The sequence below is a fragment of the Haemorhous mexicanus genome, chromosome 29, assembly GCF_027477595.1.
Source record: "Haemorhous mexicanus isolate bHaeMex1 chromosome 29, bHaeMex1.pri, whole genome shotgun sequence".
Classification (NCBI taxonomy): domain Eukaryota; kingdom Metazoa; phylum Chordata; class Aves; order Passeriformes; family Fringillidae; genus Haemorhous; species Haemorhous mexicanus.
Genome location: NC_082369.1, coordinates 3,733,656 through 3,760,035, shown reverse-complemented (window position 1 = coordinate 3,760,035; position 26,380 = coordinate 3,733,656). Strand labels below are relative to the sequence as shown.

At 48.3% G+C, this 26,380-nt stretch overlaps 1 protein-coding gene across 4 annotated transcripts in view; it reads right to left on the bottom strand.

The window, feature by feature from the left end:
- RFX2 (regulatory factor X2) overlaps positions 1–26,380 on the bottom strand; it is an 83,685-nt gene that overhangs the window by 14,098 nt on the left and 43,207 nt on the right. Inside the window, exons 2-8 of one of the 4 annotated variants that reach the window (XM_059869939.1) lie at positions 22,551–22,663; positions 18,699–18,788; positions 17,532–17,611; positions 15,089–15,365; positions 10,662–10,736; positions 3,658–3,839; positions 2,774–2,893 (exon numbers count right to left, since the gene is read on the bottom strand). In XM_059869939.1, the coding sequence (XP_059725922.1) occupies positions 2,774–2,893; positions 3,658–3,839; positions 10,662–10,736; positions 15,089–15,365; positions 17,532–17,611; positions 18,699–18,788; positions 22,551–22,655 (929 nt within the window). In that variant the 5' untranslated portion in view covers positions 22,656–22,663. The remainder of the gene's footprint in view (positions 1–2,773; positions 2,894–3,657; positions 3,840–10,661; positions 10,737–15,088; positions 15,366–17,531; positions 17,612–18,698; positions 18,789–22,550; positions 22,664–26,380) is intronic. The other 3 variants (XM_059869940.1, XM_059869941.1, XM_059869942.1) reach the window with 3 other exon arrangements.

The following is a 26,380-nucleotide window of genomic DNA, read 5'->3' as shown; positions in this document are numbered from 1 at the left end:
CATCTCCATAACTGAGATCCTAAACCATTTTGGCTACAGGGAGGCTGTGAAAGGTGGCACACAGGGTGGAACATGTCACTGGCAAGGAGAACAGGCAGATAAATCCCGTTCCATGCAATTCCAGAAGAGTTTGGGTTGGAAAAATCCTTTAAAGGCCATCTGCTCCAACCCCCTGCAGTGAGCAGGGACATCTTCCACCAAAACAAGTTGCTCCAAGTCTCATCCAACTTGGCCTTGAATATTTCCAGGGATGTGGCAATACCTGGGATGGGTTTTGGACCTTTCCACAGCTTGGCTCTGGCTCTTCAGCAACCTTTTCTGACCCAGAGATGGGGCAGCTGAGAGGTGTTTTAAGAACTTTTATTCCATTTTCAGTCTCATGTGAAGGGTGAGACAATACAGATGTCATAATTCACACCATCACAATCAGAAGTTAACTATTTCCTTATTACAATACATTTTAAGTGTTTCTTGGCCTATCAGCTTGCTGTAAATGCCTTAAAGCCAATCATCCCAAATTACCCCTCGTGGGTCCCACTACAATGCATCTTTCACAGTTCTATTTCTCCAAAGTATCCAGTCTTATTTGCAAGGTCATCCTTTGAAACTTTCTAGTTCCATTTCCCTCTTAGCAATGTCTGTCCTATTCCATGGCATTTCTAAGTCAGCATTTCTTATCTCAAGCTTTGCACACAGATGCACACTGTGTGAGCCTTCTGCCAGGCTTGGAGAATTTTCTACAAACCCATTTCCCACATTTTCCCCTCTCTCTTGAACAGAACACACTTCTTTGATGGTTTTGCTTATCCATTGTTGTGTACAGTAAAGTACCCAAGGTACTATCACTAACATTGTCACTATAACAAGTGACAGCACCTTGTATACTTCAATGTATATAATAATCAATGTTTATAAATTTATTTTGTAAATAAGTTTACAAAATGAATAAATAAAAAATTAAGGTAAATAGAACTTTGTAAAGTTTTTTTAGCTAAGGTGTAAAACTCTATCTTTTAAACAAGTTGTTAAACTACAATCTATCGTCTGCTTTAATTTGATTTGTCTAATCTCTCAGTTTTTTCACCTGGTTTGAACTTCCCAAGTGGAGCCAAATCCCAGGGATCTGCTTGTTGTATTGCACTGAATAGTTTATTTAGTTGTTGATTTGCACTGGGTGAATGGAGATTTGCACTGAGTAGTCTTTATACTGCACTGAATAGCTTATGTTATATCACCTGGTTTGTTCTTCCCCTCTCTTATCACATGGTTTTTCCCTCACACACCCCTCTCCTCAGTACCCCTGGTGGTGGGCTGTCCCCTGGTCAGTCCCTCCCCTTGCCCCTCCTCACTTGTATCCCATTGATCCTCTTCCTCCGCCCCCCATTCCCTCGGGTATAAAAGTCCCCCACAAGAAGGGGACGGCCTCTTTCCCACCTTGGAAATAAACGTGGGATGTTCGTCCCCACCTGGAGAAGAGCACTTCTGATCTTTTGCCTTTGTCCATGTAAGATCCTGTGGGCTGGGGTCCACAGCCAGCCGGGTTGGACCTGAACAGCCCATCCAGACACAGTTCTTACAGGTGGTGCCCAACATGGGGCTAGAACCTACAACCCTGAGATCTTACAGGTGGTGCCCAATGTGGGGCTAGAACCCACAACTCTGAGATCTCACAGGTGGTGCCCAGTGTGGGGCTAGAACCCACAACCCTGAGATCTTACAGGTGGTGCCCAACATGGGGCTAGAACTACAACCCTGAGATCTTACAGGTGGTGCCCAACATGGGGCTAGAACTACAACCCTGAGGTCTTACAGGTGGCACCCAACATGGGGCTAGAACTACAACCCTGAGATCTTACAGGTGGCACCCAACGTGAGGCTAGAACCTACAACTCTGAGATCTTACAGGTGGTGTCCAATGTGGGGCTAGAACCCACAACCCTGAGATCTTACAGGTGGTGCCCAACATGAGGCTAGAACCCACAACCCTGAGATCTTACAGGTGGCACCCAACATGGGGCTAGAACCTACAACTCTGAGATCTTACAGGTGGCGACCAACGTGCGGCTAGAACCCACAACCCTGAGATCTTACAGGTGGTGCCCAATGTGGGGCTAGAACCCACAACCCTGAGATCTTACAGGTGGTGCCCAATGTGGGGCTAGAACCTACAACCCTGGGATCTTAAAGGTGGTGCCCAACATGAGGCTAGAACCCACAACTCTGAGATCTTACAGGTGGTGCCCAACATGGGGCTAGAACTACAACCCTGAGATCTTACAGGTGGTGCCCAACATGGGACTAGAACCTACAACCCTGAGATCTTACAGGTGGTGCCCAACATGGGGCTAGAACCCACAACCCTGAGATCTTACAGGTGGTGCCCAATGTGGGGCTAGAACCCACAACCCTGAGATCTTACAGGTGGCACCCAACGTGAGGCTAGAACCCACAACCCTGAGATCTTACAGGTGGTGCCCAATGTGGAGCTAGAACCCACAACCCTGAGATCTTACAGGTGGCACCCAACGTAGGGCTTGAACCCACAACCCTGAGATCTTACAGGTGGTGCCCAATGTGAGGCTAGAACCTACAACCCTGAGATCTTACAGGTGGTGCCCAACATGGGGCTAGAACCCACAACCCTGAGATCTTACAGGTGGTGCCCAATGTGGGGCTTGAACCCACGACCCAGAGAGGAAGCATCTCATGCTCTATGGACTGAGCGGATTCTCACACCTGCTGAGTGTTTTGGGCAGGGTCTGGGGGCACCTACCTTTGCTTCTGGTGGATGGGCTGCTGCCTCATGGCCATGTACTGCGTGTCCTCCTGCAGGCGGTTCAGCGGTGACTCCGGCTTGAGGCGGATCCCGTAGTAGTGATATTTGGAATTTCCCCTGGAAATATCAACTTAGTCACTGAAAGGGCATTGTGGCCCTGACTGCTTGGACAACACACCCCATTTCAGGCAGCACACGGCTGCCAAGCACTGTTTGAGTGCTGAAGGGATGAACTTGGTGCCTCAGGTTTGAGCTTTTCTATTTCTCAGATTCTGTGCTGCTTTAGTGGGTGGGTCTGGGCTTCACATCAGGGGATGGTGAGCTCTGTGCACAGAGCAGGGAGACAAAACAATTCCTGCTCCAGCTGGGGACCAAGGACAAATGATCCAAATCTCAGCCCAGGAGCACAAACCCCGTGGGCTGGAGAGAGAAAAACAAGCAGGGTGGGACTGGATGGGCTGGGGCTGGAATGGGACAATGAACTGCAAGGTACAAATGGAGCAGAACTGATCCCAGGGAGAGACCCTGTGCCCTGGTGTCCATTTTGTGACCATTTTGGTTCATCTTGGGTGCAGCCCTGGCTGGGCTCTTGTGCTGCCCAGGGTAGGTCCATTGAGGCCTCCTAATAAATCCCTGCTTTATTAATTAACTCTGCCTAGTCTCTGTTCTAGCTCAGCCTTCACAAGGCATCAAACTAACGAAATGCCATCATCCCCTGGAACATTTAAACCCACATGTGGCCAAGTGCAGGGGCATTTATTTCCGTAGATCCCAGAAAAGAAACACCTGAACCTCCTAAAGACCCTCAGCAGCTTCTGAGTGCACCAGAGATGCTGCAGGAGGGTTGCCTTTTGTTTCTTTAACTGCAGACTGCCACCAACCTGGTGCCCAGGCGCCGTGTCCTCAGCCCCATGAAGACGGAGCGGATGAGCTTCCCGAAGGAGGCGGCGTTGACGGGGTCCAGTTTGTGCTCCTGGCAGTGCCTCAGGTAATGGTTGTACAGGGAGCTCCGGGGCAGGCTCACACCCTCTGCTGTCTCGTAGTTATCCAGCAGCCACTGCAGCTTCAGGCAGGGAAAAATAAACAACATGCAAGTCTGAAGAGAGCTGAGAAGTCAGGCAGAGTCGATGCTTAAATGTCCAGATGGAGAAGTTCAAAAGAATTGAGAAATTAATTTATATAAGTTAATTCACGTAATTTATAATTTATATAACTTTATGGTAGTTTATAGGATAGCAAAAGCCAGTTTATAGGATGGTAAAATCCCCCAGCACAAACAAAACCAGTCAGATTTTTCATTAAAACACAATGCTGCTGCCACCTCAGCGTCCACCTCGGGTTCAGATGAATTCCTGCAGAGCCAAAATAAAGTTGTAAAAATTCACATTTTCCAAGGTAAAGAGATCTTGAGATACTGCCTAAGAGAAATAAAATCTAGGGGAAGCAAATTGATGCAAAGTCTTTATTAATTGGAAGATTGGCAAGTCTGCAACCGCTCCCTTAACAATAAAATTAATGGTTGCCAAAGCAACCTTCAAAATCTGAGGGAATCCATCTACTTTGCAAAATTTACTGTCTGAACTTCTGACATAGCTGTTGATTAAAATTTGCAATTAATATAAATTATTTATACCAAGATAGCCTGAAAGGGCAGGTCCAGCACATGGTGTCAGCACAGGAATTCAAATGCAAAGCCCCCAATCTCCTTTAATTAAATAAATGACTTCAGCATCAATAAAATGAGTGTTGTGATAATTGAATTTTGGAAGGAATTGGATGAACACATGGACTAATATCAACAGGGTGGGTAAGAGCCCTTTCACTGTCATGAGGGATGGCTGGGATGAACATTTTGCAGGCTTCCCTCTCCCTCGAGATCTCGATTCCTGCACCAGAACCAGCTGCATTTCCACCAGAACAGGGCAAAACAGATTTGGGTTGTGAAATCCAAATATCAGCCACAGCATCTCCATACAACTGAGAGTCCAAGCAATTATGGAAACTGAGCATGGACTTAGCCTAGAAATCAGTGGGATTTGCCAAAGCCCACAGAGCTGCACCCAAACCCTCTCCACTCCCACCCCAGTGTCCCTCTCTCTTCTCCCATTTTCTCTTGGTGACACTCCAAGGTCCCTGTTCACCACCAGGCTGGAGCTGTACATCAATAATTCTCTGAAAGACAGCCTGAGCTGTGTGATGACATCTCTGGCACCTCCACTGAGCTGCTCTTGTGTCCCACCCTGCTGTCACACAGAGCCTGGCAGCCCCCTCCGTGTGTGCTCTGTGGGTCTCCTTCACACACCCACATGGAAACTGCTGCTGCACCAAGTCAGCTGCATCCAAACCTGTAATTATAACTATTCCATTCAGCCTGGAGAGGAGAAGGCTTCAGGGAGTGCTCAGAGCTCCTTGCAGGGCCTGAAAGGGCTCCAGGAGAGCTGGAGAGGGACTGGGGACAAGGCCTGGAGAATCAGGACACAGGGAATGGCTTTCCACTGGAAAAGTGACATTTAGATGGGAAAAAATCCCATTTAAATGGGATATTGGGCAGGAAATGTTCCCTGGCACAGCTGGGGTGCTCACCTGGAGAGGAGAAGGCTCCTGGCAGAGCTCAGAGCCCCTTGCAGGGCCCCAAGGGGCTCCAGGAGAGCTGGAGAGGGACTGGGGACAAGGGATGGAGGGACAGGACCCAGGGAATGGCTCCCACTGCCAGAGGGCAGGGCTGGATGGGATCTTGGGCAGGAATTGTTCCCTGGCAGGGTGGGCAGGCCCTGGCCCAGGGTGCCCAGAGCAGCTGGGGCTGCCCCTGGATCCCTGGCAGTGCCCAAGGCCAGGCTGGAGCAGCCTGGGACAGTGGGAGGTGTCCCTGCCATGGCAGGGGTGGCACTGGATGGGCTTTGAGGTCCCTTTGGAGGCGGAAGGAAGAAAAACATCCTGGCCACTTGTCCCTCTGTCCTGCTTTACAGGAGCCTCTTCTCCCCTTCCCACCTTCCCCCAGCTCCACTCCACCCAGGGCACTCTCTGAGGTCCTCCCTTCTCCAAATCCCACTGCGCCAATAAATGGTTTGTTAATGATCCATGATGACCCTTCCTGCTCCCACCTTCAGCACAGACACCCCTGGAAGCCCCAAAAAGTCTTTCTGTGGCCCTGAGCCTCCCCCAGCCATTCAGTTCCCTCTGAATGGACCAAAAAATGGACCCCAGTGGTTTTGCCATAAAACACCAGCAGGAATTCAGTTTTTAAGTTGTCCACATCTATGTTAATTTTGGCCCATCTCCTATGTTTAAGAGATTATTGCTTACAATCCTTTCGAATTTTTAAAGCAGGTATTTTATTTATCCTATGGCAGATACTGAATGTGCATCAGCTATTTATCCCTAAATCTTAATCCTTAAGCCTTAAAAAAAATATAAAAGTTGTATATTGCAATGGAAAATACAGATACAGATAAACCCTCTCATTTAATTTTGATCCTGGGCATTTTTATTCTAATCTCTGATATTTCTAGAAGATTCCCTTCACCTCCCAGCTTCCTTTTCCTGCAAATGTCTTTTTATATTCCCTCAAACATTGCAGAGTTTCACAATATGAACTCCCACTATTGAATTAGAAATTATTATGAAGAACACAAAAGAGCTTGAAACAGAGATCTGTCAGAATATAAATAATTTTCCAAACTTGATTTTTGTTCTACCTGCACAACTAATAACACATTGGGCACTTAAAATGAGAAAATTAAAAACGCTTTCCATCTGAATCTCTTTTTCTGTTTGCTTTCTGAATTTTGTTCAGTTGTGACAATCAGATATTCCCCAGTTTATTTCTGTTTATGCCATGATCAGGTTCAATAAAATCACTCTACAGCCATATGCTGCTGTGGTTGTTATTGGCACTCCAGAGGAACATTTAATTTTCATTTCTACCTTAACTTTATTTCTATCTGACTGAAAAAAACACTGGCAAAAACCTTATCCTGGTTCGATCCAAGGGTGGAAAAATCCACTCGTGGCTGGCTGAGAAAATAAAAACCTTTTTCTTTTTTGAAGGTGCAGGTTTGGAGACATTTTCTTGTGGCCACTTGTATGAAATATAAAGCAGAAACCATTTGTGGGTCATATTTAAGATGTTTTTAGCTGGGACCATGAGCAGCAGGCTCCTAAATTTCCACTCAGTCGAGCTCAGAGATAGGACAGAGACATTCACTCACAGGAAAGAATTCCAGTGGGGGTTATTGTGTGGTTTTTTGCTATTTCATTTTGCATGCAATGAGGAAAAATTACATTTTCTCCCTGTTCCTACTTGTGCCGTGGATATTCCACAGCCACAGGGCCTCAACTCCTCCAACTTCAGGCTCTTGTGTACAAAAATTGCAAAAAATTATTTTTCTCTGTTTTCTTTGTGTTACCTACAAACTCATAACTGGCAAAGAAATAATCCCAATCCCAAAGAAATAATGCCACTGCCAGCTGCAGCCACATTGACACGATTCCATCAGAACCATCCTGTCACTGGGGCTCAGCAGGAGCCTCACCTCTCCACTGCCTCTCTCAAGTGCACTTAAATAACCTCCCAGGGAGGTTTGGAAGCCAAATTCAGTTATCAAGCTCCATTTCATATTGATTTTAGTTAAATTATGTGAAAATTTCCCTCTGGATTGAGATACCTTTAATTGTCCTCTTTTTTTTTTTTTCCTAAACCCCAAAGATTCCTGGCATGAACCACCTGCTGATGGTAACAAAATAAACCTCATCATCCCAAGAACTTGCACATTTCCAAAAAGCCAAATTTAAAACAAGGAACAGAAGATAATGAAGAACTGCAACCTTAAGACTCAGAGCAATTAAGTCACAACCAAGTGCAATTAGCATCCTCTCCCCATTTCCTCTTGCTTTTGTCAAGCTGGAATTTGCTTCCAGCCTTGACAAATTGCAGTCACCTGCTCCTCCAGCACCAGCCTGCCAATCCTGTGTGCCAGCCATGGGGAATCTGGGATGGGTAAAGCTCTCCCTGCTGCTGTGGTTCTGTTCTTTGCCATGAAGAGCTGGGAACTGGAACATCCTGGAGAGCAGAACCCTTCTGTACCACAGCAGAGCTGGGTTCAGCACTGGTGGTCACTGGGATGTCCCACACCTGCACTGGGAGCCAGCTCTGGCCACCTCTGGTCTCCAGGTGGTGGCTGCTCAATCCCTGGAGCACCCAAGGCTGGGCTGGACAGAGCTCTGAGTACCCCTGGAGTATCCAAGGCTGGGTGGGACAGAGCTCTGAGCATTCAGGGCTGGGTGGAACAGAGCTCTGAGTATCCCTGGAGGATCCAAGGCTGTGTGGGACAGAGCTCTGAGCATCCCTGGAGCACCCAAGGCTGGGCTGGACAGAGCTCTGAGTATCCCTGGAGTATCCAAGTTGGGTGGGACAGAGCTCTGAGCATTCAGGGCTGGGTGGAACAGAGCTCTGAGTATCCTTGGAGCACCCAAGGTTGGGTTGGACAGAGCTCTGAGCATCCCTGGAGAATCCAGTGCTGTGTGGGACAGAGCTCTGAGTATTCCTGGAGGATCCAAGGTTGGGCTGGACAGAGCTCTGAGCATCCCTGGAGGATCCAATGCTGTGTGGGACAGAGCTCTGAGCATCCCTGGAGTATCCAAGGCTGGGTTGGGCAGAGCTCTGAGCTCCCTGCTCTGGTGGAAGGTGTCCCTGCCCATGGCAGGAAGTTGGAATTAAATCAGAATGAGCTTTAAGGTCTTTTCCAACCCAAACCATCCTGGTCCAGCTTCCTGCTCACATCAGGGTGTCCTTCCTGGGCTCAGGTCCCTCCCTGCAGCCCAGTGCCTCACTCAGAGGAGTCCCAAAAGAGCCTCCCCATGCAGAGGCTGCAGAGCCTCCCTGGGCAGTGGCACTGCAGCTCCTCCAGCTCTGGAACTGCCTGATCTGGTTCCCCAGTGTGCTGTGTCCCCTTCAGGCACTGCTCATGCCCCTTTTTATTCCCACATGTCCCCAGACAGCTCCCTGAGCAGGGACATTGGGGACAGCAAGGACCTGTCGGGTTCCTCAGCCCAGGACCTGCACCTTGTGCCTGGAGCTGCACCTTCAGAGGGACCAGCTGGGGGTGGATGTGTCACTCATGCTCAGGAAGGAGTTTGTTTGCTCCAGAGGTTGTAAGAGCACTTAAACCTTGGGCCAGGCTATGAACCACGACCTAGAACCAGGGACATCAAGGACCTAGAACCAGGGACATCGAGGACCTAGAACCAGGGACATCGAGGACCTAGAACCAGGGACATCAGGGGCCTAGAACCAGGGACATCGAGGACCTAGAACCAGGGACATCAAGGACCTAGAACCAGGGACATCGAGGACCTAGAACCAGGGACATCAAGGACCTAGAACCAGGGACATCGAGGACCTAGAACCAGGGACATCGAGGACCTAGAACCAGGGACATCAGGGGCCTAGAACCAGGGACATCGAGGACCTAGAACCAGGGACATCAAGGACCTAGAACCAGGGACATCGAGGACCTAGAACCAGGGACATCAAGGACCTAGAATCAGGGACATCAAGGACCTAGAACCAGGGACATCGAGGACCTAGAACCAGGGACATCAGGGGCCTAGAACTAGAGACATCAAGGACCTAGAATCAGGGACATCAAGTTCTGCACTTCTACCCTGCAAGACCAGGGTGGGGAAGGTCAGATCTGGGCTGGATGAGGCCCCCACTCCATCCTGCACTGCTTGTGGGCAGTGAAATCTCTTTTCTACCTTTTGCTCTCTTTCCTCTGCTCTTTTCCAGATTTTATTTCAAACTTTGTCCTCGATGAACAAGAAAATTCCTGCAGAGCAACACAATCCTTGAGCAGCACTTGAGGAGTGCCCAGCCTGGGGCAGGAGGGATGCTCAGAACAGGAACTGCCTGGTCCTGCAGGTTTGTGTTTCCCCAGCTACAACCAGAAACCTTCACTCTCCACCGGCTGAAATAAAGTTTGAGCTCCCCCAGGAGCCCTGGCCTGGAGTTTGAAGTCAGAATCAAGAATCAGACAGGTTTAAAGTTCCTTTTGTTGTCTCAGGGTATTTATCTAGGGTGAAGAAGCCAAAGATTTTTCTTTTTTGCCCTAAGAATAACAACAAACCAGCCCCCAAACCCAGAGAAAACCTGTTAGAGTAGAGAAACACCACTTTGTGCATGGGATTCATGGGTGCAGGACATGCTTGAGCTTCATCCAAACACAGGGAAAACAAAGTCCAGGGACTCCAACACGACCTGGATCAACCCAAATCTCACCCAAGCATGTGCTCATCCCTCAGTGTTCCTGCATGGGAGCCACAAACCAGGATGCAAAGGCCCAGCAGAACAGCGGGAATATCACACAAAGCAGGGAAATCCTTGGCAGAGTGAGAGAGAGGCCCAGCACATGGATTTAGCACAGCATTGTGACAGGAATGGGCATCCTGAGGCACAGAGAGAGGGGAAAAAAGGCATTCAGAGGCTTTTGGTGTGTGCTGGCTGAGGGGGATCTGTCACAATTCACACCAAGTCATGGCTCTGGATTTACAAGTAATTTTCCAGCCACGTTTCAGTTCCAGTGAAAGGAAAAAGAACTTCCTCCAATGTGTTTATCTGATTGCCAGCAATTTCCATTGCAAGGCAGATGAAATAAATAAACACATATTTATTTTTATTATAAATAAATAACAGACTCCTGAGCATCTCAGCAGCAAACATTATCACATGGCACTTTTTGCAGCCTATTTTTCCTTGGGAATGGGCTGCTTTGGGCAGCACAGCTCAATCACAGGCTGCTTTTGAGTGCCTCATGCTGTTGAATACACCAAAGAAATAATTCTCCTACCAAAGCAGGGGAAAAGGTTGTAAATTCTGATTGTAACTTACATGGCTGTTGAGCAAACTGCTTTTGTGTGATGTAATCCCTTCATTTTTTTGTAGGTTTTCAATCGCCATTTCAAGCTAAAGAAAAACGTGCATAGGAGAGAGAGAGAAAAAAAAAGGAAAAAGAAAGGAAATCAGATAGTTAGCAACAGCCAGGATTATTGTTTCTTTATTAATATTTGAATGATTAATGCTTTCTATCAACAAGCTGGTGAAAAAGAGGCAAACAGACGTGGATGGAGCTGCAGAGGCGTTACTGGGACATGCAAATGGACACACAGCAGGGACCCCCACAGGGGTGACAAAGCAAGGCCAGGGGGGTTTATCTTCCACTAAAAGCACTGCTTATTTATATAAAAAAAAGCCATTTTCCTCCTCTTTTTCCCTTCCTGCTGAGAGCAAACCATCACCAGGCAGATGCACTGCAGAGCTGGACCCAGGCTTTCCAAGGAGAGCTGGCAGTAATGACTTGGTCACCTCTCAATATTTTGCCAAAAACCCTAAAAAATGAAATAAAGCTGGGGTGCAAGGAGAGTGGATGAACTGGAATGGTCAGAGATTGGCTGCAGAGCTGGGCCTAGGCTTTCCAAGGAGAGCTGGCAGTAATGACTTGGTCACCTCTTCATATTTTGTAAAAAAACCTAAAAAATTAAAAGCTGGGGTGCAAGGAGAGTGCACAAACAGGAATGGATGAGGGCTGCTGAGAGCTGCACCAGGAAGAAGGCAGGAGCTTTCACCAGCTTTCAGCTGGGTGAGTTCTCCCCCAGAAGCCAGGCTGGAACATTTGCTGCTGCCTGTGCTAGTTTCTATTGATCCCAGAGCAGCCAAGGTGAGACCTTCTGGCTCCTGAGGAGCCCCCTCACCCCCTGGCTGCCTCCTGCTCCCCTTCAGCCCAGCTGTGGCTGCTGCCTTGTGCCTCAAGCCTCTCCTGAACCCTTCTTGTCTTCTCCATTCTGCTGCTGGGGCAGAATCTGGGCTCCTTGAGCAGATGGCTGCTGGTCCCAAAGCTCCAGTGTTCCTCTACAAGCTTTTTGCAGGGAAAAAAAAAAATCCTCAAACCTCCCCAAATCCCACATTAGAGCCTGGCAGGAGCAGGACCTGCTTGTCTCCAGCAGATGTTCCCAAACCCCGTTTGGGGTGTCCCAAACCCTGTTATCTGTGCCCTGGCAGGACAAGCACACAGAACCTGCAGCCAGAGCTCTGCTCTCTGTCCTCATTTAACACCTTGTGGGCACACCCACAGAACATCTGCAGATGATGTGTCCATGGCCTCCTGCCCACAGTGACAGCCTGCCCTGACTCAGCCCACAGTGGAGATCAGGGCTGAGATAAACCCAGCCCTTCACAAGCCAGGCTCTGTCACAGCAGGGTGGCAGAGCAGAGCAGAGCCAGCTTCTGAGGTGACATCCAGCAACCACATCCAGGTGTGAAGGTGGCACCACCTCCAGCACACTTCCTTGTTCCCAACCCAAAGTGGAGCCACTTCTAGAGGGGTTCTCACCCAATTCAGGCTGAGATTAGTGGGGTTTCACTGCCTCACACCTCACCCAGTTCAGGCTCAGATTATTGGGGTTTCACTGCCTCACGTCTCCCCCAATTCAGGCTCAGATTAGTGGGGTTTCACTGCCTCACACCTCCCCCAATTCAGGCTCAGATTAGTGGGGTTTTACTGCCTCACACCTCCCCCAGTTCAGGCTCAGATTAGTGGGGTTTCACTGCCCCACACGGTGATGGACCATGAGGAAGCACAGCCTGAGTGCTGACACAGCCTTCAGGAAATGAGTCAGAGGCAGAGGGAGACCCAATTTCCTTCCTCTTTCTGCTCAGGGGCTGTTTGAGCAACAGCTCTGAGGCAAGCCCAGAAATGCTGCCTGGCCTTTTGCTGTTGGCAGGGGTCCCATCCAAAAGGACACCCTGCATCTGCAATAAAAACTGCCACAGGGGAAAGACCAAAAGCTCTTGAGCAGCTCTGCAGGAAGGTGAAGAGCTCTGAGGACCCACTTGTGGGAGGTCTCAAGGATTTCCTCTCTTAGTCCAGACTAATTTAGGTGAAGATTGATAGTGTTGTGTTGGCACAGATATTGAATGCTCCCTGAGCTGTTTCAGCCCATCTGGTGGAGCAGAACATTGCTGCTCCAGCACAGAGGGAAGGTTTCCTAAGAGTTTTTTTGAAGTATCTGAAGATTTTTCTTTGGTGCACACACAGACTTTACCAAACATCTCTCAGCCTCCTGAGGACCTCTGCTCATCCTGAAGTATTCCAATGTTTCAGTTTTCCTCTGGAGGTGCCCTCCTTGCCCTCAACACCTCCAATCCCTCTTCTTCCCCACCACTGACCACTCTGCTGTCCATCCCCAAGGCCAGGGCAAACCCTTTGGCTTCCCTGGCTCCATCTGCATGAGCTCTGCTTTCCTTTCCTCCCACACAGCTCCCAGTCCTGCCCCACCACGTTCTGCCAGAGCCCCTCTGGCCTCTTCAACACCAACCTTTCCCAGTCTCTGAAAACAGAAAATCAAGTTCCTGCCCATGGATTTGGTTCAGTCCCTGCTGTCCTTAAGCCACCCATCCCTTCTGGTGGCTGCCCCTGGATCCCTGGCAGTGCCCAAGGCCAGGCTGGACAGGGCTGGGAGCACCTGGGACAGTGGGAGGTGTCCCTGCCATGGCAGGGGTGGCACTGGATGGACTTTGAGGTCCCAAACCAAATGACTCCAGGATTAATTCCAAGCAGGCCAGGCTCTGCTCCAGCCCCCTCTGACCCTGGTCTGAGCTGGAAGGACTGACAGCCACACACAGACACAGCCCTGGCCTGCCTGCCAGGCTCTTTCCCACCTTTTCCAGCCCTTCCTCAGCTATTTTGTGTTAAAATACCTTCAGAAAGCTCATTTGTACATGCAACAGAGTGGATTTATCTCAGATGTATTTCCATAAAGGTCACTTTCTAAATTTCTTTTTTTTTTTTTTTTTTTTGTTTTGCTGAACAGCCTTATCTCATGTAATAACCATCAACTAAATCCATTCATGGGATATTTCTACTGGCATATTTTCCACTTTGGCTTTTATATCATGCTCATCACCATGGAAATTACAAAAACTCCAAACAACAACAACATAAAAAAAAAATCCCCCAAAAATCCAAGAGGAAAGTTGTGCAGTTTTGTAAGATGCAGTCCCACACAGATGATGCTTCCAAATAATAACTTTGAGTAAAAACCAAATGGTCCAGTGCTCATTTTTAACTATAAACAGTTAAAATACACACACACACAATTCTCACCCAAGAAAAGAACCTCAGCATCTGTCATTTGCTCTTCCACCCAAACCAAGGATTTTCCCCTATGCCTACCCAAGGCAGAGCACAGTTACTACAGGACCAAAGCAATCTTTCAAGGCACAAAGATTCAAAAAACATTAAATCTACATTCAAAAACTCAGTGGGAAAAGAAAGTACAGCATAACAGGCCAGATTTACATGAGCTCTCAGCAGCAACAGCTCCTGTTTTTCTCCCTAGTGATGCTGCTCACATTTTAAATTCTGGCTACATACCCTGAATTACACCTACATTAGTATTTATATTTATATATGAATGCATAAACACACAGAAGTCTGCAGAGGGAGGTGAGCAGTGTCTCAGGAAATGAGGAGTGCTTGCACTCCTGGCAGCTGCTGAGGGCTGGGAGATTCCCAAATCAAAGCCCTTGCTGCAAAAAGGCTGTTTTGGGTGAAGAGCTGAAAGCCCTCAGTCCCACACAGCTGTGCTCCAGCACCTGCCACCTCAGCTGGCAGCTGGAAGGACACACTGAAAGAAATCAGAACTTTAAACCATTTCTGTTTGATCAATATCACCCCTAAAAGACATTTTCTAAACATATGGCAAGGGCAGAATACACAATGGTGTAGGAGACATAGACACAAAGGCTTTTTGATCACTGTGCACTCAGCATGATCAGCTTGAACACAACTTATGTGCTAATTATCCAATGGGTTAAGGAAGAATTTCTCAGGTCTCTTCACAACTGAAGATTTATTTCAATAGTTTGGTAAGCATATGTGAGATGTTCGATTTAGTAGAAAATGTAAATAGAGACAAATTTACAGTAGAAAATATAAACAGAGACAAATCTTTAAAAACCAAAATATTTTGTTCGGGAGGGAAAAAACCCAAACCAAACCTAATGCTTTATTAATATTTGAATGATTAATGCTTTCTCTTCTCTAATGCTGCTGATCATTTCAGTGATCTGAGCGAGAGGAACAGTCCAAACTGAAAAAGAAGTGCAGTACACCAGTGTCTATTCTCCCCCTTGCACTCATGGCAGGTTACAGAGATAAACAATGATAATGCCAGGTCAGTTTAATTTTCTGAAGGCTTTTCAGTTCCCTTTGGAATCATTGCTGGCCCCCGAGCTGAGGTGCCTGCAGGGCTACATACCGTTGCTGGAGAGGAGCGTGAGGTGTGAGACAGAGAATGTCTAGAGTTCTCCAGCCCCCCATGAATGAGATAGGCTCCCGAGCCGGAGAGGATCTGACTTCCCCCAATGTCCATGGTGATGCCCACCATGTTGTGAGAGGGAATGGCTGTAGGAGAGGATGTCGCTGTAGTCACCTGAGCTCCTCCTCCTCCTCCTCCTCCCTGCGCTTCGAAATAGGGCGCGGCGCTGGCAGGGGCGTAAATCTGCGCCTCGCTGCTGTACGAGTAGGCAGCTCGTCTGTGCAGGGGACAAAAGAGAGGAGCTGGCAGAGGGAATCCTGTGCTGGACAGCTTCAGAAAGCTGCAGAAGTGTCAGGAAACCCCTGGTGTTAAAGGTTATACCTTGTGCTCGCCACCGAGATGATTTGGTTCAACCCCAGAGGCATGGAAGGTGGGAACAAGAAAGGCACACCAGACCTCCATCATCCCTCAGTTGTCTCAGTCCAACAGAGTAAAGAGCAAGACCAAATTAACCTCTTTTTTCCCATTTTGTCCATTTCCAAACAAAATTTTTCCTGTAAGATTATAGCTCTGCTGCAGGTGACAACCCCAGAGACATGGTAAGGTGGAAAGCCACACCACACCTCCATCATCCCTCAGTTGTCTCAGTCCAACAGAGTAAAGAGCAAGACCAAATTAACCTCTTTTTTCCCATTTTGTCCATTTCCAAATAAAAATTTTCCTGTAAGATTATAGCTCTGCTGCAGGTGACAACCCCAGAGACATGGTAAGGTGGAAAGCCACACCACACCTCCATCATCTCTCAGTTGTCTCTTAATCCAACAGAGACTAAAGAGCAAGACCAAATTGGCCTCTGTAATCCCATTTGGGACATTTCCACATAAATTTTTTCCTGTTCCCACTGTAAGATTATAGCCCTGCTGCGGGTGGCAACCCCATAAGCATGGTAAGGTGGGAGTAAGAAAGCCATACACACACCTCCATCATCCCTCAGTTGTCTCAATCCAACAGAGACTAAAGAGCAAGACCAAATTTGCCTCTATAATCCCATTTTGGACATTTCCAAATAAAACTTTTCCTGTTCCCACTGTAAGATTATATCCCTGTTGCAGGTGGCAACCCCATAAGCATGGTAAGGTGGGAACAAGAAAGCCACACCACATCTTCATCATCCCTCAGTTGTCTCTTAATCCAACAGAGACTAAAGATCAAGACCTAATTAACCTCTTGTTAATTTGTTAATTAATCCCATTATGTCCATTTCCAAATAAAAATTTTCCTGTTCCCACTGTAAGATTCTTCTTGTTGTTTGCAACCCCAGAGGCATGGTAAGGTGGGAACAAGAAAGGCACACCAGACCTCCATCATCCCTCAGTTGTCTCTTAATCCAACAGACCAAAGAACAAGACCAAATTAACCTCTTTTTTCCCATTTTGTCCATTCCCAAATAAAATTTTTCCTGTTCCCACTGTCCATGCCCACATCAACAGATGCTGGTAAAAATTATTTTCTTTTCTTTTTTTCTTTTTGAGAAGGAAGGGTAAATTATCCAAATCAAAACCAAGAGTTAATTGTTTGAGCCAAATGACTTATAGGAAAGGAAAAGGGGGGTTTTTACAGATAACTAATGCCAGTTAGCTCTCACAATTAAGAGATAGATATTTTGTAGATGAGCCACATGGCTGGCAGTCACAGGGACTCCCAGAACTGAAAACCTTTTCCTTATTAAAAAAAAATTTAAAAATTATTTTAAAAAATTATTAAATACTTTATAAAAAAAATTGTTGCAATTTTTGTGAAGGTTTAATAAACTTTGGAATTGTAAAAGTGAGCAGCTGTTTCTCACAGCGGGGTTTGCTCTGTTGGAATGGGATCCATTGGCCTCACAGCACAAGCTCACGGTGAGGGCAGCTCCTTGTGAGGAACTGGGGTGAGGAAGGCCAAAGGAGGCACAAAATGGGGCACAGCAGGCAGGAGGAAGAGGAAATCCAAAGAATGGAGAGGCCCTGGCACAGCTGTGGTGCCCCATCCCTGGAAGTGTCCAAGGCCAGGCTGGACAAGGCTTGGAGCAGCCTGGGGTGGTGCAAGGTGTTGGGGAGTTGGAAGGAGATGGGCTTGAAGGTCTTTTCCAACCCAAGCCATTCTGGCATTCCTTGACTCTCTAAAATCTTCCAACAGCCCCTTTTTCCTCTGGAAGTTCCACTCCTAAAGCTGCCCGTGTCACCACACAAAGTTCCCAGACTTTTCAGACCCTCTCATGACCAGGATTCCCTGGAGAACAGTCCCTCCATGAGGACAACACCCCCAGGGCTGGAAACCACCCCCACACCCAACACAACACCTGAGACAGCTCCTCCTCTTCCTCCTTCCGTGGTGGGGCTGGGTGGAAGGAGGGAGGGAAGGGCTGGGAGGTGGCAGGGGGACAGCTCAGGGAGGTTCTTACATGGTTCCATTGGTATAAACAGCTTCTCCTCCTTCCACATACTGCACCTGGGCTGGATAAACGTGCTGCACAGACTGCACCTGCAACAGGCACCAAGAGGTCAGGGATTGCTCAGGAGCTGCTGCTTAAACAGCTCCAACCTTACCTTGACACTCAGGCTTTCTTTAAAAAAAAAAAAAAACAACCAAAAAAAAAAACAACAAAAAAAACCAAATACATTCCCAAAACCAAACCAAAAAATCACAAACAAACAAACAAAAAACCCCCAAAAACAAAAAGCCCCCCCAAAAAATCCAAAACCAAAAATCTCACTCTCCCTGCCCTCCCCTCCATGCTTAGGAATGCCAAAGAAAGGAGGTTTTTATTTTCAAAGGTCAAGTTAAAATAGATAAATAAGTGGTTGCTCCATGAGAAGTGGAAACAATGGAGCTGGGTTTCCTCTGGACACGTGTCTTGGGGCTGACTAATAGGGGTGAGCTCATGCTGCAGCTTTTCCTTCAGAGGGGAGCCTGACAGTGTCCAACTGCACCCCAGCTCTGTTTTTGTTGCTCTGGGAAGGACACAGTTGCCCTCTGTCAATTTTTTTTGCCCCCTGAAATGGAGCAACCAAACAAAAAAAAAAAAAAAATCACTAAAGGAAAAAAATTAAAAGGATCAGACTTGCTGTCCACGTGGAGCAGCACCACATATCCCTGGTTTCTTAGGAAACAAGCCCTGGAAAAGGCAAAGTTCAAATAAATAAAAACACTTGCATGGCTCTCTGGCACCAAACCTTTCTGTGGAGTCACATGCAAGCAGTAAATTTGTTTAATTAGAAAAAAAAAAAAAACCCAAACATTTTGCCTCTAAAAAACATCTTTACCAAAGGATTTAATTTTAATTTAACTCTGATTTAATAAATGCTTTTAAATTTAAGTTGAAAGCATCCATCAAATCTTCAAATACATGAAAGACAACTGCTACAGCAAAGGTTCTTCCTAAACTTCAAATATCTTGAGAGTTTCTTTTGTCATCAGTCTAAGAAAGGAGGAGAGAGCTGGAGAAAGCGATGCCAGCTCCCTGACTGCCCCTTAAGCCTTTAATTAAGATTTTTCCAGCTCTGGCACAGTTTCAGAAGTGGGACTGGGGCCCTGTTGGTGCAGGGCTGTCTGTCCCAGGGTTCTTTACCTGCTGTGGAACCTGCTGCACTCTGGGAACAGAGATTTGCTGCATCTGTGCCCCTTTGGGAGCCGAGCCTGTGGCCTGGACCAAAACCCTCTGCAAGAAGAAGATAAAGACAATTTCAGTCCATACCACAGCTGAGCCAGGTGTTCTCTCCCCAGATTTCACAGCCAGCTTGCCTCTGACAGCAGCAGCAGCAGTGGCATCCTGTGATTAGTGTCCCCATGGTCCCCACCCTCCCTGTGGGGTGCACCAGCCCGAGCTCAGCCCCCTGAATTTGGGCAAATTTCTGCCAGGAATCATCTTCAAACCTCCAGGAAAGGAAGAAGCAGTTCATTGACAAGCTCAGCCCCAGCTGAACAAGAACCACTCCTCACACATCCACATTTGGCTGCAAATTCCTTCTCTTAGGGCTGCTAAACCCAGCCACACTCTGCCTCCTGCAACAAGAAATCCCCCCCAGCACCAAAGCTCAGGGGTTCTGCTTCTCCCTGCAGTGCCACCAAGGGCACAGGGACATTTCATGGTGCTGGTGGCTCTGTCACTTCCATCATCCCTGTCTTACACTCCACTTTCAGCCTGAGGCTGTCAGCACATCTCAGAGTGCTCAGCACCTTCAGATCCAGCAAAACAAGCGTGGGGATGTGGTGGATGGAGAGAAAGGATTCACTGGGAGCACAGCCAAGCATCTCCATGGCCTCTCAAACCTTCTCCAAGGAGACACATCCTTTAAAAACACCCAGGAGGTTGGGGCTGTGCTGCCTTCCCCAGGAAAAACCCTGGGAGAGAGAATTGTGTCTCTCTGTGTTCTGAGGATGCAAATACCACATGGGCCAACAGAACAAAGAGCCAGAAAACAACCCCAGGAGCAACCCTGAGAATTACTGGCTACCTGGAGATTTATGATGGATACATAACTTCCATGGATAACTACCATGGATATTTATGATTTTTAGCCCTCCCATATCTATGTAACAACCAGAAATCCAGTTCTAGCAGAATTCCAGGGTTATGACCATTGCCCAGATCTCCAGGCAGCTGCTCCATCTGCAGTGCCCAGGCTGCATTCCCTGGAGATCCTGCACTGAGATCCTACACCTATTTCAGCCATCACCTGGCCTGTGTTCCCTCACCAGTGCAGGTGGGGACATCACAAGCACTTTCTGAAATCAGACCTTGGCAGTGCCACCTGCATCAAAGACTCTTTCCTTTCTCTGTCACAGACATATTTTATGAAAAATCCTTTTGCTAGGATCTTTTCTCCTGAGAAGCTGAGAGGCCTCAGAAATGAAATGTAAACAATAATTATCTGCTGCTGTGGGATGCAACAGGTGCATCTTTGATTGGTCTCATGTAGTTGTTTTTAATTAATGGCCAATCAAAGTCCAGCTGTCCTGGACTCTCTGGTCAGTCACAAGATTTTATTATCATTCCATTCTATTCCCTGCTATCCTTCTGATGAAATCCTTTCTTCTATTCTTCAGTATAGCTTTAATATATCATTTTCTTTTAATATCACATACATCATAAAATAATAAATCAGCCTTCTGAAGCATGGAGTCAAGATTCTCATCTCTTCCCTCGTCCTGGGAGCCCTGTGGACACCCCCCCCATTTCTCCTACTTTCTGCCCATTTTCTGGCACTGCTTTTGCCAGATGCCACATCCCTGGCCCAGCTCCCTGCCTGTCCTGTGCTCTGCTATCACCCTCCAGCCAAGATAAGGAATCATCCCCATCTGGAAGGTGAGGCCATCCTGCTCAAACCCAAAGGGACACCAGTGCCCAACAACCCCAAGGTCTTCAGCCTCACACCATTCCTGCTGGCAGCAGCTCATCCCCAGTGATTTCTTTGTCCTGCTGGTGACAAGGAAGGCTCTAGATGCTCCTCCTCTTCAGCAGTCTTCACTATCCCCTGGATTTTCCTTAATCCAAGCAGTTCCACTCCAGCATGGGCAGAGGCTGGATGGGTGATTTCTTAATCCAATGGTTTTCCAACCTTTGTTCACAGCCAAATCCACACTGTGACCCTGGGGACACCTGGCACTGCTGGGCACTGCTGTCCCCACCCTGCCACAGCAGCAGGGAGTGCTCTCCGTGGATGGGAAGGCTGGGAGGTGACAGCAGCACTCTGGATCACCCCCTGACTCCTGGAAAGTCAAATATCCCTTCAATTCCCAATCTTTAACTGTTCCTTTCCCTCAGCACCCAATGGCAGCTGCTGCTGCTCACTTGGGAGTTGGAGAAGGATGAAGCTGAGTTACACCCACCCACCCTCTTATCCCTCCAGCTTCCTGAGGCAGAAATTTCTTTTGCAAGTTCCCCAAAAGGCAGAAAAAGGAACAAAAAGGAACCAGTTGCACTGAACCCTTCCCATTTTGCATTGGGTGGTTCCTGTCCATCACTTGTCTCCTGCTGGGGCCTCCCAAATGCAGCAAATTCATGGGCATGAATCACAAATCCCCCTCTGCAGATTAAAATGTTGGGATCTGCCTACCCAAGGAAGAGACCATGGAATGGTTTGGGTTGGAAGGGACCTCAAATCCCATCCAGTGCCACCCCTGCCATGGCAGGGACAGCTCCCACTGTCCCAGGTGCTCCCAGCCCTGTCCAGCCTGGCCTTGGGCACTGCCAGGGATCCAGGGGCAGCCCCAGCTGCTCTGGGCACCCTGGGCCAGGGCCTGCCCACCCTGCCAGGGAACAATTCCTGCCCAAGATCCCATCCAGCCCTGCCCTCTGGCAGTGGGAGCCATTCCCTGGGTCCTGTCCCTCCAGGCCTTGTCCCCAGTCCCTCTCCAGCTCTCCTGGAGCCCCTTCAGGCCCTGCCAGGGGCTCTGAGCTCTCCCTGGAGCCTTCTCTTGTCCAGGGGAGCACCCCCAGCTCTCCCAGCCTGGCTCCAGAGCAGAGGGGCTCCGTGACCTCCTCTGGACCTGCCCAAACCCTTCTTGTGCTGGAGACCCAAAGGTGGCCCCAGCAGGGCAGGGGAGGCCAGGAGGGCAGAGCAGAGGGGGACAATCCCCTCCCTGGGCTCTGTGGGGACAGCACGTGGCTCCTGCATCAGCTCTGCCCTCACCTCTCAGGTACCTCTCAGCACTGCTCCACCTGCCCCTGCTCTTACTGACACCCCAAACAGTGACAACAGGAAATTCACCCAAGCAAACACCCAGCTGGCACAAAGTGACTCCTCTGGGAACCCAAATTAAACCCAAACCCAATCTTTTAAAGCTTGCACATGGATTGGCAGCACTCAGACCCACAGGACATCACCTTTACCAACAGGCTGTCCCCAGAACCTCAAGGAACTGATTGAAAACCTTCTCCCCACTATCAAAACCTGGGGTTAAGATCAACTGGCACAAAGTGACTCCCTTGGGGACCTGAAATAAACCCCAAATCTTGCACATGGATTGGCAGCACTCAGACCCACAGGACATCACCTTTACCAGCAGGTTGTCCCCAGTACTTTAAGGAACTGATTAAAAACCCTCTCCCCAATATCAAAACCTGGGGTTAAGATCAGCTGGCACAAAGTGACTCCCTTGGGGACCCAAACCCCACCTTTTAAAGCTTGGCAGAGCTCAAACCCACAGGACATCACCTTTATCAACAGGTCATCCCCACTACCTCAAGGAGCTGATAAAAAACCTTCTCTGGGGTTAAAATCAGCTGGCACAAATGACTCCCTTGGGAGCCTAAATTAAACCCCAAACCCCACCTTTACCAACAGGTTCTCCCCACTACCTCAAGGAGCTGATAAAAAAACCTTCTCCCCACTATCAAAACCTGGGATTAAAATGCATCTGCCAGGGAAATCAGGGCTTTTCTCCATGGCAACAGCATCCCCAGCTGTGCATGCCTTACCTGCTGTGAGGCTGGCACTGCCTGCACCACTGGTGCCTGCGCTGAGGCCGACGGGTGAAGAGCCACAGAAGCTGCTGAGTCTGATCCACCCTCTGGACTCTGCATGCTCCCTGCTGGGGACAGCACAGGGACATCAGAGGGGACAGCACAGCACAGCCACACACCCCCAACCCATGGGAACCCGGGGTGAAATCCCAGGGGAACATCCAGAGGGAAGGGAGGCAGCTCCCGTCCTACACACAGGGCTGGTTTTAGTCCCTGGAGCTCATTTTGATGCAGAATTATGTTAAGGAAAAAGAAAGTTGCACAATTGTTTCACAGAGAGAGGGAAGGAACAGAAAATGCACTTCTATATTTAACTGAAAAGTGGTGTTGGAAAATTATTGTGTCACAGTGAGCATCACACATGATTGGGAAGAGTAGGGGCATATTTTTAAAATCATGCTTTCTCCCCCTCTGCCTTATCACGTTTAACTACTGCCAAAAAAAGCTTTTAATCAAACCTAGATTTCACTGGCAAAGTGGGGTGACCAGCTTGGGTTTATAACCAAAAAACAAATCAAGGATGAAGAGCACAAGAACAGCAATTCACCATCCTTTTGGACCCCCTGAAGCAGCATCCCCACCCTCCCACCCCTGCCCTCGCCCCAAAACCCCACCAAGGTCCCCAGACAGCCACAGCATCACCCTCCAGTGCCACACAGCCCTGATGGTGCCCTCAGCACCCTCAAATCCTCAGTGCCAGCTCTCCCTCCTGGCACTGTCCCAGCCCTGGGGACACCAGGCCATGCTGAGGCAGCACACAATGGCATTTTGAGGGCTTTTTGGGGGTGGGGGAGCCTTTTTTCCTTGGTTTCCTGTGAAACTTCCTGCTTAATAAACTATTTTAGGAGGGTTTCTGCTGTCACTTCAAAATCAAAAGGTTAAACACGTCCAGATTTTGGGCAGTGCCATTTCTGCTTTCTCAGCCTTGACTCCAAACAAGATTGTTATGCATTTTATTTCCCTTCTCCTGCCATTATTTAAACTTTTCTCTCACCTTTCTACAAGTTAAGAGGAAAAAGGGAAAATGAGAAACTAAAGGACATTGGACCTGCTCATTTGTGTTCAAAAGAAATGCAAGGGGGGTGTGAAGTTACAGAATTTACCTGTTTATTCCTTCAGCCACCCACAAAACCCCCCAAATATTAAGATTCTCCAAAACCCAGGTTTTAAAGGTTTTTTTTCCCAATACTCCATACACCCATTAGCAAATTACAATTACTCTCCCAACCTTCCCAAAACCCCAGAGCTTGCAAATCATTTTTCTCACATCTAGGAGAAAAAGTAGATAGAGTCACAGCTACCAGATTAATCCAACAAGCCAGAAAGAAGGGAAATTAAATCAATATTTATTCCTGTGTCCCCCCAGCTGCCCTCAGCACCCCCATCCCTGCAGCTCTGCTATAAAAAGGCAGCACCTGCCTCTCCCCATCACTGCCTCTGCCTGGGTTTCAGCCAAAACCTCCCTGAGAGAAGATTCCAGTTGCAACAGCACCGTGGGATCAGGAAAATAAAAATTCTCCCAGTAAATTCCAGCTCCTTGCCTGCTCCAGCCCCAAATTGTTTGCAATTAAACTCTGGGGCAGCACTGCTGGGTTTGGAATGCCCAGGTGGAGATGCTCAGGCAGGACAGGGGGCACTTGTACCACATCTAGTCCCCTAACTTTTCCAAAAGTGTTTCTTTTCTGTCCCTTGTGCCCTGGGCTGTGGTTTGCAGCTCTCCAGGGTGTTCTGAGTAGCACGGTGAGGTTACAGAAGAGAGGTGGGGGATTTGACAAAGATATTTTAATCATCTGTTAATGGCTCTGGCAGGGTCAGCTCTTGGCATTTCAGGTCTGCACAAGGTCTCCTTTGAAGTGCAGCTATAATCAGAAAAGAACACTTAGAGAAGATGGAGTTGGACTTTGATGATCCTTCTAAGTCCCTGCCAACCCAGAATATTCCCTGATTCTATGATTCAAATCACCAACAACTCATCTTTGCTGGCACATTTTGTCTTCTGCTTTCCCTCAGTGGCCAGAAGGGAGCAGGGAGATGTGGGCAGGGTGGAAGGTGAATTGTCTGCTGCCAGAATAAATCCCCAGTGGGATTTTCAGGTTTGCTCCACGAGGCAGTGATGACAGCCATGCCAGACACAAAGGCTCCCAGGAAATCTGCAGATGGCACTTCCAGACAAGGTAGGCAGACAGAGAAGTCCTGGACTGCCAAGCCACAAGTAACAGGACTTGTTATTATTTTATTTATCAGTGCAACATCCTGGAGAAAGAATAATTCCCTTCTCATTAAACCATTCTGCACTTCCTGAGAACTGCATTCAGATCCCTGTGTGCCATCTGCTCGGGGTAATTTGTGTTGATGAGAAGCTGACAGCACACCCAGGATTCCCGTGCTCCCAGAAACCAGCACGAGGTGCTGCAGAGCTCTGCTGGTGCCCTGGCAGCACGGCTGCCAAGCCAGCTGGCACCTGAGCCAGGGCTCCAGGGAGGAGAGGAAATGTGGCACCCAAAATCTTGATCTTTCACTTTATTATTTATACTTTATTATTTTTACCTTCTAAGAACAGGTCACATGAATCAGAGGTGGGACTGGCATGGTTGGTTCTCATGGGGTATTCACACAATTCACAGAATCACACAATTCCAGAATCACTGGGTTGGAAGAGACCTCCAAGGTCATCGAGTCCAGCCCAGCCCCAGCACCCCAACTGAACCCTGGCACCCAGTGCCACATCCAGGCTTTGTTAAACACCCCCAGGGATGGGGACTCCACGCAGATGATCCTCCCCAGGCAGAACATTCCAGAACTTTATCACCCTTTCCATGAAAAACTGAAAGAATGATAATTTTTTCCCAATATCCAACCTATATTTTTTCCTAATATCCTAATTAGGTTTTTCCTAATGTCCTACCTATAGGATAGGATCTCACCAGCTTCCTAATATCCAACCTACATTTTTTCCCTGATACCCAACCTGAATTTCCCTTGGTGCAGCTCGAGGCTGTGTGCTCTGGTTCTGTCAGTGCTGCTGGAGAGAGAGCCCAGCCCCAGCTGAGCACAGGCACCTTCCAGGTGTACCTGAAACCCTCCCACCCTTCAGGGAGTTGTAGAGAGTGATTTAGGTCTTGTATTTCCATTGTAGAATGGTTTGGGCTGGAAGGGACCTCAAAGCCCACCCAGTGCCACCCCTGCCATGGCAGGGACACCTCCCACTGTCCCAGGCTGCTCCCAGCCCTGTCCAGCCTGGCCTTGGGCACTGCCAGGGATCTGGGGCAGCCCCAGCTGCTCTGGGCACCCTGTGCCAGGCCCTCACTGCCCTCCCAGCCAGAAATTCCCTTTTAATCTCAAATTTCTCATCTAAATCTGCCCTCCTTCTCCTCACAGCCACTCCCCTTGTCCTGTCACTGCACGGCTTTGTCAGAAGTCCCTCTCCAGCTCTTTCACAGGCACTTTTGGACACTAAAAGCTGCTCCAAGGTCTCCTTGCACTGCATTTATTCAGCACATTGGAGCACCCAGGGCCAGCTCTGGCATCATCCCCCTCCTCCCTCAGGCTCTTTTGGGGTGCAGGGGCTGCTGCTCCATCCCCTCCTCAGCCCCTGAAGGGATGATGGTTGGACTCCATGATCTCAAAGGTCTTTTCCAACTGAAATGTTCTATAAATACATCCTTCAGCCTTCCAAAATCTGATTTAACATTTCCTGGACCTCTAGGCAGTCATTTTTCTGGTGGATTTTTGTGCCCCACATTTAAATCCCCTTTGAGAAGAACTTGTAAGCCCATTTATGAATG